General features: G+C 41.8%; 1 protein-coding gene across 2 annotated transcripts in view; it reads right to left on the bottom strand.

The window, feature by feature from the left end:
- Window positions 1-15,713, bottom strand: part of ror1 (receptor tyrosine kinase-like orphan receptor 1) — a 124,550-nt gene that overhangs the window by 18,730 nt on the left and 90,107 nt on the right. For both annotated transcript variants that reach the window (XM_058638091.1, XM_058638090.1), the window contains 2 exons: window positions 11,030-11,320; window positions 10,840-10,873 (listed from right to left, as the gene is read on the bottom strand). In XM_058638091.1, coding sequence (XP_058494074.1) covers window positions 10,840-10,873; window positions 11,030-11,320 — 325 coding nt within the window. The remainder of the gene's footprint in view (window positions 1-10,839; window positions 10,874-11,029; window positions 11,321-15,713) is intronic.

The raw sequence follows: 15,713 nt of genomic DNA on the forward strand, positions 1-15,713 counted from the left end.
TAATTTCGATCAAATGAACGCACTGACACGATGATAACAGAAAATAACGCCGCAGCAAGACTAACCAATGACTCACGGATGACTGTACTTATGAGTTATAGACTATAGTGATTCCTCTGCCTGCACATAAAACTTCCATCTGGCACTCTGCTATTTGACGTTTGGAAGGATTATGGGGAAAGATAATAAGGCCATCGCTTTATGAGTTTGACGCAGATAAGGCATTTTGAAGGAATGTGGGCACAACAGAAAGGTAGATCTGAAAACAACGTCAGAAACGAGACTTCCAGACCACAATAAATGTCAGACAATTAGATTAGTGGAGTTAATCCTTTCCTGGGAGACGGCTTATGTGCAGCAAGTGATATTTATGTCGGTTTTAACTTTGGTAGAAATCACAGGGAGGACTAAAACCACACACACGCACGCACGCACACACATGCACGCACACATGCACGCACAATAATCAAATGGATAAAATAACATGCAGGCCGAAAAAGAAAATCTGACATGTACATGCAGACGCACAGTGTTTTTTTCCCAACGTGCTGCCTTTTCAAAACAGTCTGGAGAGGATGTGGCTCCTGAATGTTCCAATAAAAGATCATTTACGGGCTCCTGCGCTCCTAAAAACAAACAAGGACTAACTGCAACAATATTCAGCTGAAGGACCAGGTCCTCTCTCAATCTATGTGTTCATGTCGTCTGTGCTTGTCTGCGGGTTCATATACTGCACAGTCACACACTAATATTGTGCTTACTGTACAGTGTACTGCGAGGCGGGGACAGCGTTAAGATTTGGGGTTTCTTTCTTCTTTCTTTGGTCAGGTTTGAGTTAGGTGCCAAAACAGAGGTCAGCTGACAACCTTAATATACTGAATGACTCGCGTTCTGGGCATAGTCAAGGACAACAACGCCAAGAGTGGACAGGCACGTGAATTGGCCACGACAGAGTCTGACCTCACTGAGAGTTTCTGGGTTGTAACGGACACTGTGGTCCAACTCCATCATATACACATGCTTGTGTAATGAATGCAAGGATTGATATTGGGGAATTCTTTTCATAATTTATTCATCTGACGATGAATCACTCAATTAATCAAGTAGCCGCTTATTCCATAACATGTTGATCAGTGCTTTTCAAACCAGGACTTGATGATGTTCTCAAATGTCTTGATTTGTCCACAAACCAAAAGTGATTCAGTTTGTGATGATTTCTTGGAGCAAAGAAACATTATTCAATCAAATGAATATAATATAAACATAACCTGGGGGCCACTGAGCATCTTCTCTGAACAGTAGGGGGCCGGTCAACTGAAAACAAGTTCAGTTTTTTTTGGGAAAAAGAAACCTTTCAGTTGGGGTGGGTGACAGGAGTTGAACATTACATCACGATATTCACGTAACAATATTTGTGACATTATTTCACAGGATAAAAGTGTATTTGTTGACATGGAACAATGTATAGTACACAAGAAAAGCATCAAAAACATGTAGCAGTAACTCATTATAACTTGATATTGCATGAAGGTTTTTCTTGGTCCTCACAAACATACCATACAAGAACACACACACAACCCATGTACAACTTCATTACTGTCCGAAATCTGTACAAACACAAAGATAAAAGGGTGTATAATCCATTCATCCATCCTTTTATCCTTCCTTCGCCGTTATCCAGAGGATCGTGGGAGAGCTGGAGCCAATCCAGGAGTATAAATCCTGCTAAAATAATGATACCTTCATGACTCAGTTGTAACCTCAAATTCAAAACTCAGTCAATTCTGTCCCTCATCCCTCATTATTTCCATTTATTTATTTCGATCCTGCTCTCGTCTTTGTACTACGACATGCATGTTTTTCCCATTTGTGTGTTGCGCAACAACCTCGCCGCTAATCTCCACCATCAACTCTCACATCAGTCTCCATCGAATCAGTCCACGTCCCGTCCAAAACTCAAATGGCAAATTATCGTCTGTGAAGCAGAGTGCTGGCTCCCTGCTCTGTCCTGCAGTCATATGCGCGCAGGTGCCAGGAGCAGTAACTACAAAATTGATTGATAAACTTGCATCAACTGATGAAAGGACAAATCAGCAATCCAGCGTCTAACAACATTTATCCCATTACGCTCTACAAATGACTACACATTCCCTGGCTCGGACTCACAGGACTCTGCAAACAAACCCTCTGTTTCTCTCACACACTCCACTGAACGCAAAGAAAGAACATTTCTGTGGCAACGTTGCCCCCATGAATGTTTTTTCTTCTTCTTCTTCTGAGCAGGAGTTTATATGTGTGTGTGCGTGTGTGTGTGTTCATTGGAGGTTTAGGTCAGAGTTCAGGGAAACCCCAAATACCCCAGCGTGGGCCTCAGGGACAAACCATGTACTCACACTCTACCAGACCGAACCTGACCTTGACCAGACCTGCCAAAAGGATCGCCAACAGGAAACAGGAAGTGGGCCCTGTCCACGCTAAGTGTGAAAGCCGCGTTGTATATGAAACGTCGTGTGTGGGTACGTGTGTAAAGACAGACGTACTAACACCTAACAATGTCAATCGCTCACTAGACAAAGGTATAGCAACACATTGTGACAGTCTCCGTGTGTGTGTGTGTGTGTGAGATCCCATGTGTTGGCCTGCATGTGTGTGTGTGTGAAGCCTCTCTGACCTGGGCAGCATTTAGCAGAGAGGCATCCAGGCCTGTGGGGAGGAGGTTACAGGAGGGATCTCTGGTTTCAAACATCACCGGTGCCCTGGGACCAGGCCATGTCAAAGGGCCAGTCCCCAAAGAGCCATATTAGGGTTCTGATCCCCCAATCAATCAGCACAGCGCTAAAAAGAATCCACAACAAGACGGCAATTAAGCCCCACCAAGGAGCTAAGTAAAGATGTGTGAGAGATACGGTTTGTGAGAGTCACTGTGTGTGTCTGTGTGTGTGTGTTGACTGTGTAAAGTGTGAGTGTTTATGTAACGTGTGTGTGTGTGTGTAAAAGCCATGTGAAATAGAAGAGAAAAAAAAACACATAACAGTCTACTCCGGACGTACAGAGCGGAGGACAGAGGTGAAAAAAGTCTCAGCGGGCCGTCTTTGTTTTTCCTTGTGTATCAGTGTCACTACACACACATTACACACAGTGGTAATGTACACATTTAAAGGGGTGAACCCCCATCCACAACTATGGCTCGCACTCTTAAATAATGGCTTGAGAAAACTCCACTAGTGCCTGTAGTCTGAACGAGATCCAAAGTCAAGATTTTAAATTTAATTTTGGGGCATTATTATTAACCAGATCCCAAAATAGAAATGGGTTTAGCAAGAATCCCCCCGCGTTAAGTCTGATGTGGAGAGCTGAAGTGGATCAGTATGTGGCAGTATGGGGAACAGTGCATCCAAAAACTGAGTGGGCCTGTCATCCCCTCAGTGAACGGGTGCGATGCTTGTGGTGGGGAGCAAAAAATCATCATCAATCCTGGCCGGCAACGGAGAACCACAGCAGTGTTGACACTGGCACTGAGGTGAGGAGAAGTGAAACCGAAATCCAGAGTTTCTCAATGCGGCGCGCACACGTCCACAGTCTCGGTTAAGAGGCCATTGTGACCGAAAAAAACCGGCTCCTACCCAAACGTGGGGGTGAGAGGAGAGGAGAGGAGAGGAGGGGAGAGGAGAGGCTGTGTCCTGGGTTCAAAACTGCATGTGGCTCAAATGTCCTTGAGCTCGACAGTTGAGGATAACATTGATCCGATGTGACTCATTTCAGATGAGGGGGGGGTGTGGTGTTTATTAAACAGACACACCAGCAGTGAACTGCAGTTTGTCAACAAACATGTCACCACATGTCACCATTATTTAGATATATATATATATATATATATTTATTTATTTTTTTCAAAGCAACATTTTTGTAAAATAGGGTTCTTTGCTCTCTTGATGCGGACTGAGAAATTAGAACTTTTTTCATGCAATGAGGTTCTGCACATGCCAAGTGAACGAGACTGGGCAATGAAACAGTGGAGCAGTGCAACAGACTCTGCCAAAAATAAACAACCTACAAAAACACCTTCATTGTGCAACGTTTTGTTTTTTGTTTTTTTTTACAAAAAAAGACAAAGTGTAAAAACTTCCATTAAAAGTTTTACCCAGGGTGTGGAAGCAACAGCAGGACTTCAGCGGCCTAAACATTCAACACTGATGGACAAATACAAATACAGCAGAGGATGCAGCAAAACTCTTGTTATTATTGAACTGTTATTTCTATAAAGATTATTATCTTCAGGCAGAGCCAGACTGGCTGCATCCATCCGTTTCCATTCTTTGATGCTAAGCTTATCTAACTGGCTGCTGTAGCTGTGTGGGTTCATATTTATTGACTTTTAATTTGAATGTAAAGAAGATAAACTTGCCCATTCCTGCGGCTGGTGTGAGTAATTCAGGTGATTAAGACACGCACGTACAGAAGACAGCGATTGGGATTATTGTGGAATTTACAACATATAAAAAGTGAAGGTACTATTTAAACCAGACTGCAGAGAGTCTGAAATGAAGTTTAAAAGCCAATAACATGATCAGTAAATAGCTGGTAATCACAACAATAAGTGGCAACAAGGAGTATTCTCTCTTTGCAGCGACTTGCATCTTTGCCCACATGTGAAGAGTGGCGTAGATGCCAAACGTCAGCTGACTGATTAGTCAGTTTGGTGGTTTGCCTTTCGGGCAGATATCGAGAGGGATGATGTGAGGGTTTAATTAAGTGCAAGCGTGCTCGTATAGATTACCAAAATAGTTACCGAACAAGAGAACTTAATAACTGCTTAGGTAAATGCTGTAACATGTTGTTAACTCATTAATGAGGATTTCTGGATGCTTTGTTGATCTTGTCTAGATAAAAAAACCCTTTGACAACATCTTTTGATCCTCCGTCACTTGCAGAGCAAAAAGACGAAGGTAATCCCTCTGCAGTGATGGTATAATTACACTAATAAATCATCTTAATTACACGGACATTGTAAGTACAGGCTGTTCCATAACAGCATACTTTTGTACTTAAGTTGCACATTGTAAATTGTACTTAAATACAAAATTCACATTAGCTGTCATTTACTTTATTTATATTTTTAGTTACTTTTACTCCTCTACTTTTCCCTTAAATATCTTCGTTACCCATTACACCAAATAAAATCACAAGAAGAAGAAGAGTTGGTAATGGTTTTGTATTTACATAGCACTTTCTAGACTCACTTCAGTCAGCACATTTTCTCTCACACATCTTTTACACCTATGCACAGCCATCAGGAGTAAAATGGGGTTAAAGTGTCTTGCCCAAGTACAAATGTAGACTAGCAGGAGCCGGGAATCAAACCCACAACACAACTCACTTTTGATACTCAAGCACAGTAAATACCATATACTTCAAGACTTTTACTCAAGTAAAAAGTGACTTGATTTTTCACAAAAACAGTAAAGACAGAACAGAAAACCCTGGACACGTCACCAGTCCATCGCAGGGCAAACATACAGAGAGACAACCCACATTTTGACATGTTTTTGGACTGTGGGTGGAAGCTGAAGTACCCAGACAGTGACCACACATAAGGGCACGGTCAAACCAGGACCTGAACCGACCCGTGACCTTATCTCTGTGAGGCAACAATGCTATCCACTGTTCCGCAGTGAGGCCCCCCCCCCCAAACAAGATCACAACTCAAACAAATCACAAACTATCAAAAGCGTATAAAGGATTTACTGTATAACAGATCTTTAACTCATTCAAGTAATAAACCCGCGACTGTTCAATCGGTCAAAAGTGGTTTCTATTGACACAAACAAAAAGAAAAGTGGGATGGAGAGAATCTGGTCTTTGTTAAACATCTCCCTTATTCTGAAGTCCAGACTGAGTGGACAGAGAGGCACAGTGGAGGGGAGAGGAGAAGGAAAAAAACGAAACTATTTTTGTAATTGCCTTTTTTTTGCCAGTGCTGAAAGAAAAGTGGTGGGGAAAGTTCTGAGAAATTTAAACAGCCTTGACAGCCAGGGTGTAGTGGTATTAATCTTTTCAAACAGGGAGAAAACCCCTCTATTATAAACACAGACAGAAACTCCGGGATCAGCAGCCATGTTGCATAAAGTCTCTTTATCGCTGCTGTCAGATGAAACACTTCTACATCCATAAAGTGAAGATTTTTGGAAGTGGAAAAACAGCTGTTCCTCAGGAATCAGATGAGAAACTATGGCAGAAATTGAAGTTATACCAGTTATGTGGATACTGCGGAGCAACAGGAAGTAGATTTTGACTTATTTACACAGTAGCCAATGTTAGGATCTGTACACATTATCTCAGGGGACGGGACGATACCACTGTTCTGTGTCTGATCGCGATATCAAAAAAGCGATACTGTCATTTTACACCACTTATGAACGCGTGAAGCCGCTAACAACACGTTGTGCTGAGTCATTTAAAAGACATAATTCTCCAACTGTGTAACAAATATCTTTCTCCCAAAAAAAAAGAAATAAACAGCCCAGACATGACTCAGCGGAAACACTTTTGCTTATTTGTATTTACATTTTTACAGTTTGTGCATAGTGAAGCATGTGATAGGATTGTTGAATTATATTGGATTCGACATTTTTATCTGTCCGATATCCAAGCCAGTGATTTTGACCGGTATCGGCCCGATACCGATCCTGACCGATACCGATTATCATCCCTAATTTATCTTATTGCTCTGCACCAACATTTGAGCTAATGATACTGGAACAGTTAACAAAACAAAAGTCGGATTTATTTTGTGCATTTGGAAAAACTCACTTTTAGATCTCAAGCCGAAGATGAATCACATCACCACATTATTGTGTAATTTAGTCAATGTCACTGCTCTCCTGAGAAAATGTAGGATGAGAAAATGGAGGATCTATCTATCTATCTATCTAAAGACAGAAAGAGAAAAAGAATAAAACTGACGGTCAGTTCAGTTTCAACACAGTCTCTCACACACAATTCAGCTGCTTGAAAAAACACAGAAATAGAGACATGAAGAGAGGAGTGTACGATGCATCAGAGACACTTTTATCCTGCTCCTGTCAGAGTGTTGACGGTTGGCATGGACGTGTCAGTTAGGGAGTGTGAGGAGTCATTAAGTGCCTCTGATCTGAGCTCACGGCGGCTAAACCTCCCGTCGACTCACACACGGCTAATCACACCTGAACGCCGCTGACCCCAAACAGCCCTTGAATCAAAGAACAACATGCGACCCAGAGTGTTAATGGTACCATCCTCCTCCTACTCCTCCTCAAACACTGTTTTTCTTCACCCTCCCTTCACCCTCCTGCCGTCTCGGTCCTGATGTTTTTTTTCTGCAAATGAAGGAAGTGTGGCAGCGCACGGACAGAAAGAAAGAAAGAAAGAAAATAAGTGCGAGAGAGAAAGCTAGACAGAGAAAGTTGGGGGTCTAATTTTGGCAGGCAACATTTTTTCCCCCCTCACCCTGTGTTTGTTTTGGCTCTATGAAAACATCTCCATAGAGGGGAGGTGCAGGAGAAGGAGCACGGGCTATTTCTTAGTTTGGATTTGAAATTCTTTAAACGACATGTGTTATGTGGCTGCAACTTTTACATTTGGACAAAACAATACTAATAATAATAATAATAATAATAATAATAATAAATAATGCATTTCAACATTCAGTGACTTGCTCTGACTCAGACTTAAGCAGAAGTAAACTCATGAGATTAGTCATGCCAATTCTGTTTTATATTGCTTATTTTGTTTTCTATCCGGTCCGTTGTATGTATTTAAGTACAGCACTTGTTTTGTGTATTCATTTAACACAGTTGTGCAAGGCCGTCATTGTAAATGAGAGCTTGTTCTCAACTGATCTACCGGGTAAAGGTTAAATAAAAACTAAAAAAAAAAAATTAAAAGTAAGCATCAGTATTGGTAAAGTATTGGTTAAGCATTAATGCATAGCACTTTGGTCAACTCTGTATTAAAATGTGCTAGAGAAATACATTTGGAGTGGAATTGTAACTATGATAAATGCTGCTCATTTACTAAAACTTACATTTTTTCCTCCAAATATTTTCTTGATTTGCTTAATATTTACTTTAAATTAGAGGGGAAAGAAAATCAGAGAAAGTGACCAAAAATAAGTGTCCAGTACTTTTTATGGTAGCATTACTTTGTCCAGACTGCGTCCAGGAAACCTTAGAGCTGTGAGGTGCAGACACAGGCAGACTGGCACAGGCGAGTCTACAGGCAGCTGTTCAGGAAGTGCTTGATTGCAGTTGAAGGAGCACACCTTTATTTAATGATCGCACTCGCGCGACGCTGAAATCCTGATTGTGATTAAAATACGACTGCTAATCCACTTCTGTGCACCTTTGTGGTGTTTGCAGCTATAATGTAGTACTGCTGTATGAAGCGGTGTCGCTTTACTCGCACCGTGTTCTTCTTCTCTCTTGCCTGCTCAGCTGTGATGGAAAATGCAACCCTAACCCTTCATTTTAAATTGTTAATACACCATTTTAACATGCAGTAAATTGAAATAACTGCCAGATATTGAAAGTTATTCTGGAAAAGTGGGAAAAGGCACTTTGTCTGGCCCTTTTATGGTAAAATATTAATAATTAATGTTAAAGGTTTAACAGTTGTGAACTACAGCTTTCAGTTAAGCACTTTTGTGTATAATTGTGTTATTATTTAACTGTTATACGTATTTTATTATTTGGAGGAGAAAAAAAAAGAAAATCAGCTTAAAATGTTGGCATCTTATATCAGCTGTCGGTCAACCTTGAGACTCGAGACCTGACTTGTTGACTTAAATTTAATTATTTAAAACCTTGGGTGGCTCGGGAAGAAAGGACATAGAAATCTAAAAATGTCTCCCCCCCCTCTTGTTGCTAATATTTCTGATTTGCGACACGTTGGACACAAGCGTCCTGGTAAATTTGGAAATCCTTCCAATACAGACAAACTGAAAAGCTTTAACAGAGAGCATATTACAGACGAAATGTTTGCGCAAGCGCACTCTGCGTCACTATAGTTGCACGGCGGTTTGTGCTATCGGAAAAATTCCAACGGTTTCTGAAAAGCTGAGAAGTTGCACGTCAAAGCCAACATGTGGTTATTACGGTCATTTCACTCGCGCTGTTGCAGGAAGCCGGCGAATCAGCGTCTTTGTCACCAGAGAGGAGAGAACATAGTTATTGTCTTAATATTTTAAGACAATAACTCTTTTTTTCAATTTCAAATTTAACACGCAAAATCTGGTGTTCCTGTACAACTACAGTGTTTCTTTTAATTAAAGCTTTTTGTTTTTCTTCATTTTAAACTGTGAATACACTATTTTAACATGTAGTAAATTGTAAATGAATGCCAGATATTGAACTTTATTCTGGAAAAATGGGCAAAAGCACATTTATTTAACAAATGTTTTTGACCTATCGATTATCAGGGTAATGGCTAAGTGTGTCAGAAATGCATCTTTGGGGCTATTACAAGCCTTTAAGATAACCTCATCATTAAGCAGAAAACCTGATAAATACAAGATAATCACAGTTTTCATGAGACAAACTGACATTTATATATGTTCATGTATGAACTCTTTATAAAACTTAATAACCAAGACTCTAGTTTTTATAAGAAATACTATGAGAAATAGGAAACATGTGCCAGCTTCGCACCGCGATTGCGAAAACTCTCTGTGAGTAAACCACTTTTGAAATTCAGCCACACAGAAAAAACAAATCGAAAAACATGTCAACAAAGAAAACGGCAAAAACAGATGCTCGAATAGACGCTCAAACGTTGGCATGTGCGCATCACGGCGCACACACACTCATCTCAGTGTGCGAGGGCCGATTTAGTACGTGTCCGATGTCCACTCGGTGCCAGCGGTTCTGATTCACAGAGCGCTGCGTGGAACATGGCACTGAGCCTTGCCATAATGTCATTGAGCTCAACTCCTTTGATCCTGCGAGAATCAAATGAGCCGAAGAGTTCACAGAGTTTTATCCCATAACGCCGGGGAAACATCAAAACAAAGCAGAGGGGAAACTTGACTTGCCTTGAACTGAAGTTACTCCGGCTGCAGGCGTGGAAATGTTCTGGTGGAGTAATTTTTGGTAAATCCTGTTTTTTGTTTTATTTGCTTGTGTCAAAATCACCTTTCATTTCATTTCATTTCAGGATCAACAGCTGGCAGCTAATTGGGTGACTAAAGAAAGTCTTATAATAGCAACCACACAGACAGATGTATATAAGTAAGCTTTAGTTCATCATCTAATCTTTTAAAAGCAGACACAAGGCCTCCACTGTGCGCTCTAACAACTACGTTATTGCCCTGAAATCTAATAAAGGTCACAGGTTTTGAATATGTCATTTTCTCTATTTTGGCTCAAATGAAACACCACTATAAGGCTCTCTCTGTGTTAAGTGTGTCACGTTAGTCAATATGTTCTTCTGCCCAGCGTCCGCATTCCAGCTGTACACGGCGCAAATGCAAATGGGAACCATGTGATGCGACGACTGGCCAGAAACAGCAGCTTGCAACACCAGAATGAAGGAGATTTAAAGACTTGCTGGAGCAATATAAAAAAGCTGAATTAAAACAATGCTGCAAAATTGATTATACAATTCAAAAGATTATCGTATCACCTCTTTGTGTGATCCAGGAACCTCAGTTTACATACAGGAGATAGTTATTTCTGAAATGAGACACTTAAGCAGTGTACTGTAAATCACTTTGTGGGTCAGTCTCCTCGTCTCCTGTATTTCATTCTGGTGAGTCGTGCAGAAACAGACTGACAGAGACAAATGGATAGAGGAAGAGTAACTTACGTTGGCCTTCCTGGCAGAGGTGTAGGGAGTGGATCTGGAAAAGAAGACAAGAGGATTTAATTTTTTTACAACAGTATAAACAATATTGCTCCCAGATTTTTTGACTGTGTGCGCTGCCAGCTGCAAAGTCCAGTTTTCCTAGAAGGAGCCATAACCGTAGAAGGGAAAGATAAAAAAAATATCTTCTTACCAAACTTGACAAACAGCACGCCCGTGGTGGACACAGTGCCCTGGTTGTTAGTGGCGACGCACTGGAAGTAGCCCGTGTCAGTCGTGTCCAGGTTGCGGATCCGGAGTCGCGATCCATACGGCGTGGACCGGTAGGAGACTCGGCGCGGCTCCTGCACGACGGGGGCGTCGTTCTTCAGCCAGCGGACGGTGGGCGGAGGGTTGCCAGCCACGCGACAGAAGAGCTCGGCCGTCTGACCCAGAGAGGTGGTGATGTTGTTCAGGGGAGATTCCAGGCGGATGAAGAGGGATCCTGGAAAACAAGGCAGAGTGGAGAGGAAATGTGAATCATGAACAGATGAATAAAAGGAAAGAATAAAAAGAAGAGAGGCCATGTGTGATGAAAGGACAAGGCCAGGAGAAGACATGGCCCTAATTTCACTTTTCATCATCGGAGATACCAGAGGGTTTGTCCCTGATCTCCAGTATGATCTCATGAGGCAGCTCTACCTGTGTGGTGGTCCAAATGATTGAAAAAGAAAAGACCAAACACCCTCGAGGACAAAGTGCGGTCACGCTTTCGTGTGTGTTTGGACTGTGTTGTTAACGGCAAAGAAAACAGGTTTTTCTTTTGCTTGTGGTCAGCACAAAAACAATCTGGAGGGCCACCTAAGAGTTTAATAAGCAAGAAAAACACCAGTCTTAATGTCACTGGAAAGTCCCCCCCCTCCCCCCACCCCGCCCACCCCGACCACAAAACCCATCTTAGGTATGCAGAAATGCTCCTGGTCACACAAACTAGCCAAAACAAACAAGGGAGGGAAAGCACATCTGAGGAATCTAAAAGACTTGTGAGAGGCGAAGAGAAAATAGCGGCCCACACACTTACATGTACATATTTTACATTTTCACTCTGCAATGCAAAATCTTCAGCTCGTGTTATTTCTGAATTTTTAAAATCCTTAATCACCACTTGCTGGTGTCTGAAACTCAGTATCGCACCTCTGGAAAAAAGTAATTTGGGATTGGGCTTCATCCGCCTGATGAAATCACATGACAATCCAGAAAGGAAAATTGTGGAATGGAATGTCGTTGGATACAGAACTACGAAAACACTTCAGTGGAACCAGCTCCTGTTCCCAACCAGAGCTTTTCCCTACAAGGGCATCGCTGTCTCCTCTTCATTTATCAGTTTATCCACGATACTTCCATCTGCACACGGCGCAGTGAAGTAGAGTAACACTGGACAACAGCAGGAAGAAATAACGTTATCAATTTCAAAGGAACGTAATAATATTTATTCCCTGCTTTTTAAGCCTGGCAGGATGTTATTCAACAGACCATAGGAGTTAGTGCTGCCTTAGTTTTCTGAGAAGATTATAAACCTTGGCTTAGTGTGATACTTTAAAGGAGAATGTTTATGATGTTTGCAAGACACAGAGAAACAGACTAATGATTGAAATGCAAGGAGTTCTTCTTCTTCTTCCTTTTTGAGGCCTTTCCCATGTCCACGGCATCAGACCTGGTTAAAATGTACGTCTGAAAGTGGTTCCGGGGGAATTTGCGGCAAAAATTGGAAGTAGGAGGGGCTAAAAACTGACGCGTTTATTAGGTTGGGGCAGTCAAAGAAAAGTCAGCGATGACTTATGCTCTAAACCCAACAGCACGGCCGCTATCTTGGACTGACCTGTAAATTAAACAGAGGTAAAACCATCACCAGTGTATGAATGATGTGGAGGGAGAGGGTTCAACACTTTGGTTTGGTCTGGAGCATGCTGGTACCCTTTCATGGCAACCTGTCACCATGGCAACCCTTGTGATTGTTACGGACAGCTCATCTGACTCCAGCAGCCGCAAACATGTCAGGAGGTGACATGAAATGAAATCAGTGCCTAAAATGTGTCGGTTTAAATGGGATGTGGGCACATTTCTCTTGGCATACAGCCTGTGTGTGTGTGTTTGTGTGTGTGTGTGTGTGTGTGTGTGTGTGTGTGTGTGTGTGTGTGTGTGTGTGTGTGTGTGTGTGTGTGTGAGAGAGAGAGAGGAAAACCCAGGGTTAACACAGCAATGTAATGTGTGTGACAATATGGGGAGACTCCCTCCATCGCCCACCACCACTCTCCCCACACTTGTCCTCCCACTCAGCCCACGTTTTTTTTTTTCAAATCTGTCCTCCTTCCTCTTCCTACACAACGTCCTCCCTTATCTGTACAATCGTTTCCCTTCACATTACAGAGCTGCACCTCCAGGAAATCCCTGTAAAACACCTCATCCTAATATAGAACCACCGGGACATTATTCAGACGCATAAAAAAACACATGTTTATGTTACTGACATTGAGATGCTTTACTGCGACAGTAAACCATCCATCCTGTCTCCTCCAATTATATACGCTGACTTTAGTTCTTTCCCATCTACTCACTCCTCCACTCCCATTGTCATTGCATGTGCAACTAATTTAGACATGAAAAAACCCCAAACATATTTCATTTAGTAGTGTGTGTGTGTGTGTGTGTGAGCAGAGCGATCCTCTTAAGATTGTTACATCATATAGACACCATGTAAAAGTCTGTTGCAGCCTCCTCTGCAAGGCTTTGCAGAACACTGAACTTCACACAGGCTACGTGAATGGATTATGAAATCAAATGTGGTCATTAATTAGATGAATAGATGAAATGAGTAAAGCTATGACGGTGGTGGCGGTGAGGCAGAGTGGGTCACCCACTCATATGAGGGTCAGTGGATCTAACTCCAGCTCCTGTAGTCTGCTAGTGAAGTGTCCTTGGGCAGCATGAGCAAAATAAAGGATATGATATATAGATGGAGTCTACAGTAAATGCAGGTTACCATTTTGGCTATGTTCTGTTCTATATCATGCATTAGGTAAGTTTCACAAAAACATGTTTAACCCTTTAACACCAAGCGTATCACAGGCGACATGTTTGCACACGCACACCTTGCAACACCGTAACTATGCGATCGGAAAAGAAGGTGCACTTCAAACCCAACATGTGGTTATTACGGTAATTTCACTTGCGCTGCTGCTTCACGAAGCTGGAGAAGTTGGAAAAATGCCTGTACATAGTTTCCATTTTTTGGCCCGTTTTTGGACACTGAGACAAAAACTCAAACAAATGTTATTTTAAACATGTTTTATACTGTTCATATACTGTTAACACCTTTTTCATGTTTTTCCTCAATAAACAACTTAAATTGTTAATACACTATTTTAAATGCAGTAAATTGTAATTAACTGCCAGATATTGAAAGTTATTCAATATAGAATAATAATAGAATAATAGAATATAGTTCTCGAAAAATGGGCAAAAGCATGTCTAGTCTAAGTCAAGTCTAAGAGTCCAGACAGACATTTTGAGGCCTAGACGTTAAAGGGTTAATTTCAATTTTTTTTTTTTACTGCTTTTACATAAAACCTTTAAAAAAAAAACATAAGTGAATGTGGATGGTTTTTACATGCCCCATGTCACAGGTCGTAACCTCTCACAAACACTATAAAACATCCACGATCAACGTGACACAGACTGACACCAAACACAAAGCTGGCTGTGCAAATACAGACTACAGCACATCAGGTGATCCTCGTCTGTGCTTACCTGTGTGTGTGTGTGTGTGTATGGTTTGACTCCCAGCTATCATCACAAAGCCATGTGGGTGTGCTGGGAATCAGTGCTTTTACACTGTTATGAGTGAAGTGGAGTGAATCGTTAGAACATGCTGACACAACACGGCGCTGCCTTCATGTGCCTGTTGAGTCTGACTATATTACTATTATTATTATTAAAAAAAAAAAACACTTCATACACTGAATGAGCGCATGCGCTACTTAAAAAGTGTGCTTTACTCATTTCATCGTGATAGGAAACACAATGTTCTGCTGAGCGGTGACCCTGCACACTACATTAGCTGTCAAATTACATGACAATGAAGCAGCTGGAGCAAAAATGGAGACAAGGGGAAATGTTGAAAAGAGAAGTGAAGAGGACAAAGAGAACAGCGGATGATTTAGCGGCAGAGATGTGCTGCCAATGTCTATGTAACAAAGCCACTCTGTATGTAATTGTCTCGTGATGAGTGTTGTGGTATTTGGCAGGAGCACATGTGAAACTCGAACTCTTGCTGTGGACTGTCCCTTTAATGTGGCAGGGGACTAAATGGTGCCCTGTCATCACGCTGCATTTTCTCGCAGCGGTTTTGTACAATCAAACACTCACACGCAAGCACGCAAATGTAAACACACACACCCACACCACCGCAACACACACACAAATTACCCGAGCTCCAAAAAAGAAAAAAATGAAGAAAAAGTCACATTATACCTTTTTTATTTCTGCAGCAACGCCGTGTTCTATAAGTGAACTCGCTGCACGTGTACGTACATGGACGTAAGCAGCAGCAGCAGCAGCAGCAGCTGGGCCGGGAAAGTTAGTCTGTCAGTGTTGCACAGGCTCAAAAACCTGAGCGGCTGCACAGCTAAGTAAACAAACTGGGCAGATGCACCGAGGAGCTGGGACTGTAGCGCTGCCAGATAAAGTTAAAGGTAAATTTCATTAAAAGCCGGGTCACTCTCCAGCAGAGAGAGGGGGGGAGAAAAACAGAGGGCAGGAAGCAAGAGGAGGGAAAAAAAACTGCACAAAATTAAACAAAAAGAAAAGAAAAGAAAAGAAAGGAAGGATGAAGGAAAGCC

The sequence above is a fragment of the Solea solea genome, chromosome 9, assembly GCF_958295425.1.
Source record: "Solea solea chromosome 9, fSolSol10.1, whole genome shotgun sequence".
Taxonomy (NCBI): Eukaryota; Metazoa; Chordata; class Actinopteri; order Pleuronectiformes; family Soleidae; genus Solea; species Solea solea.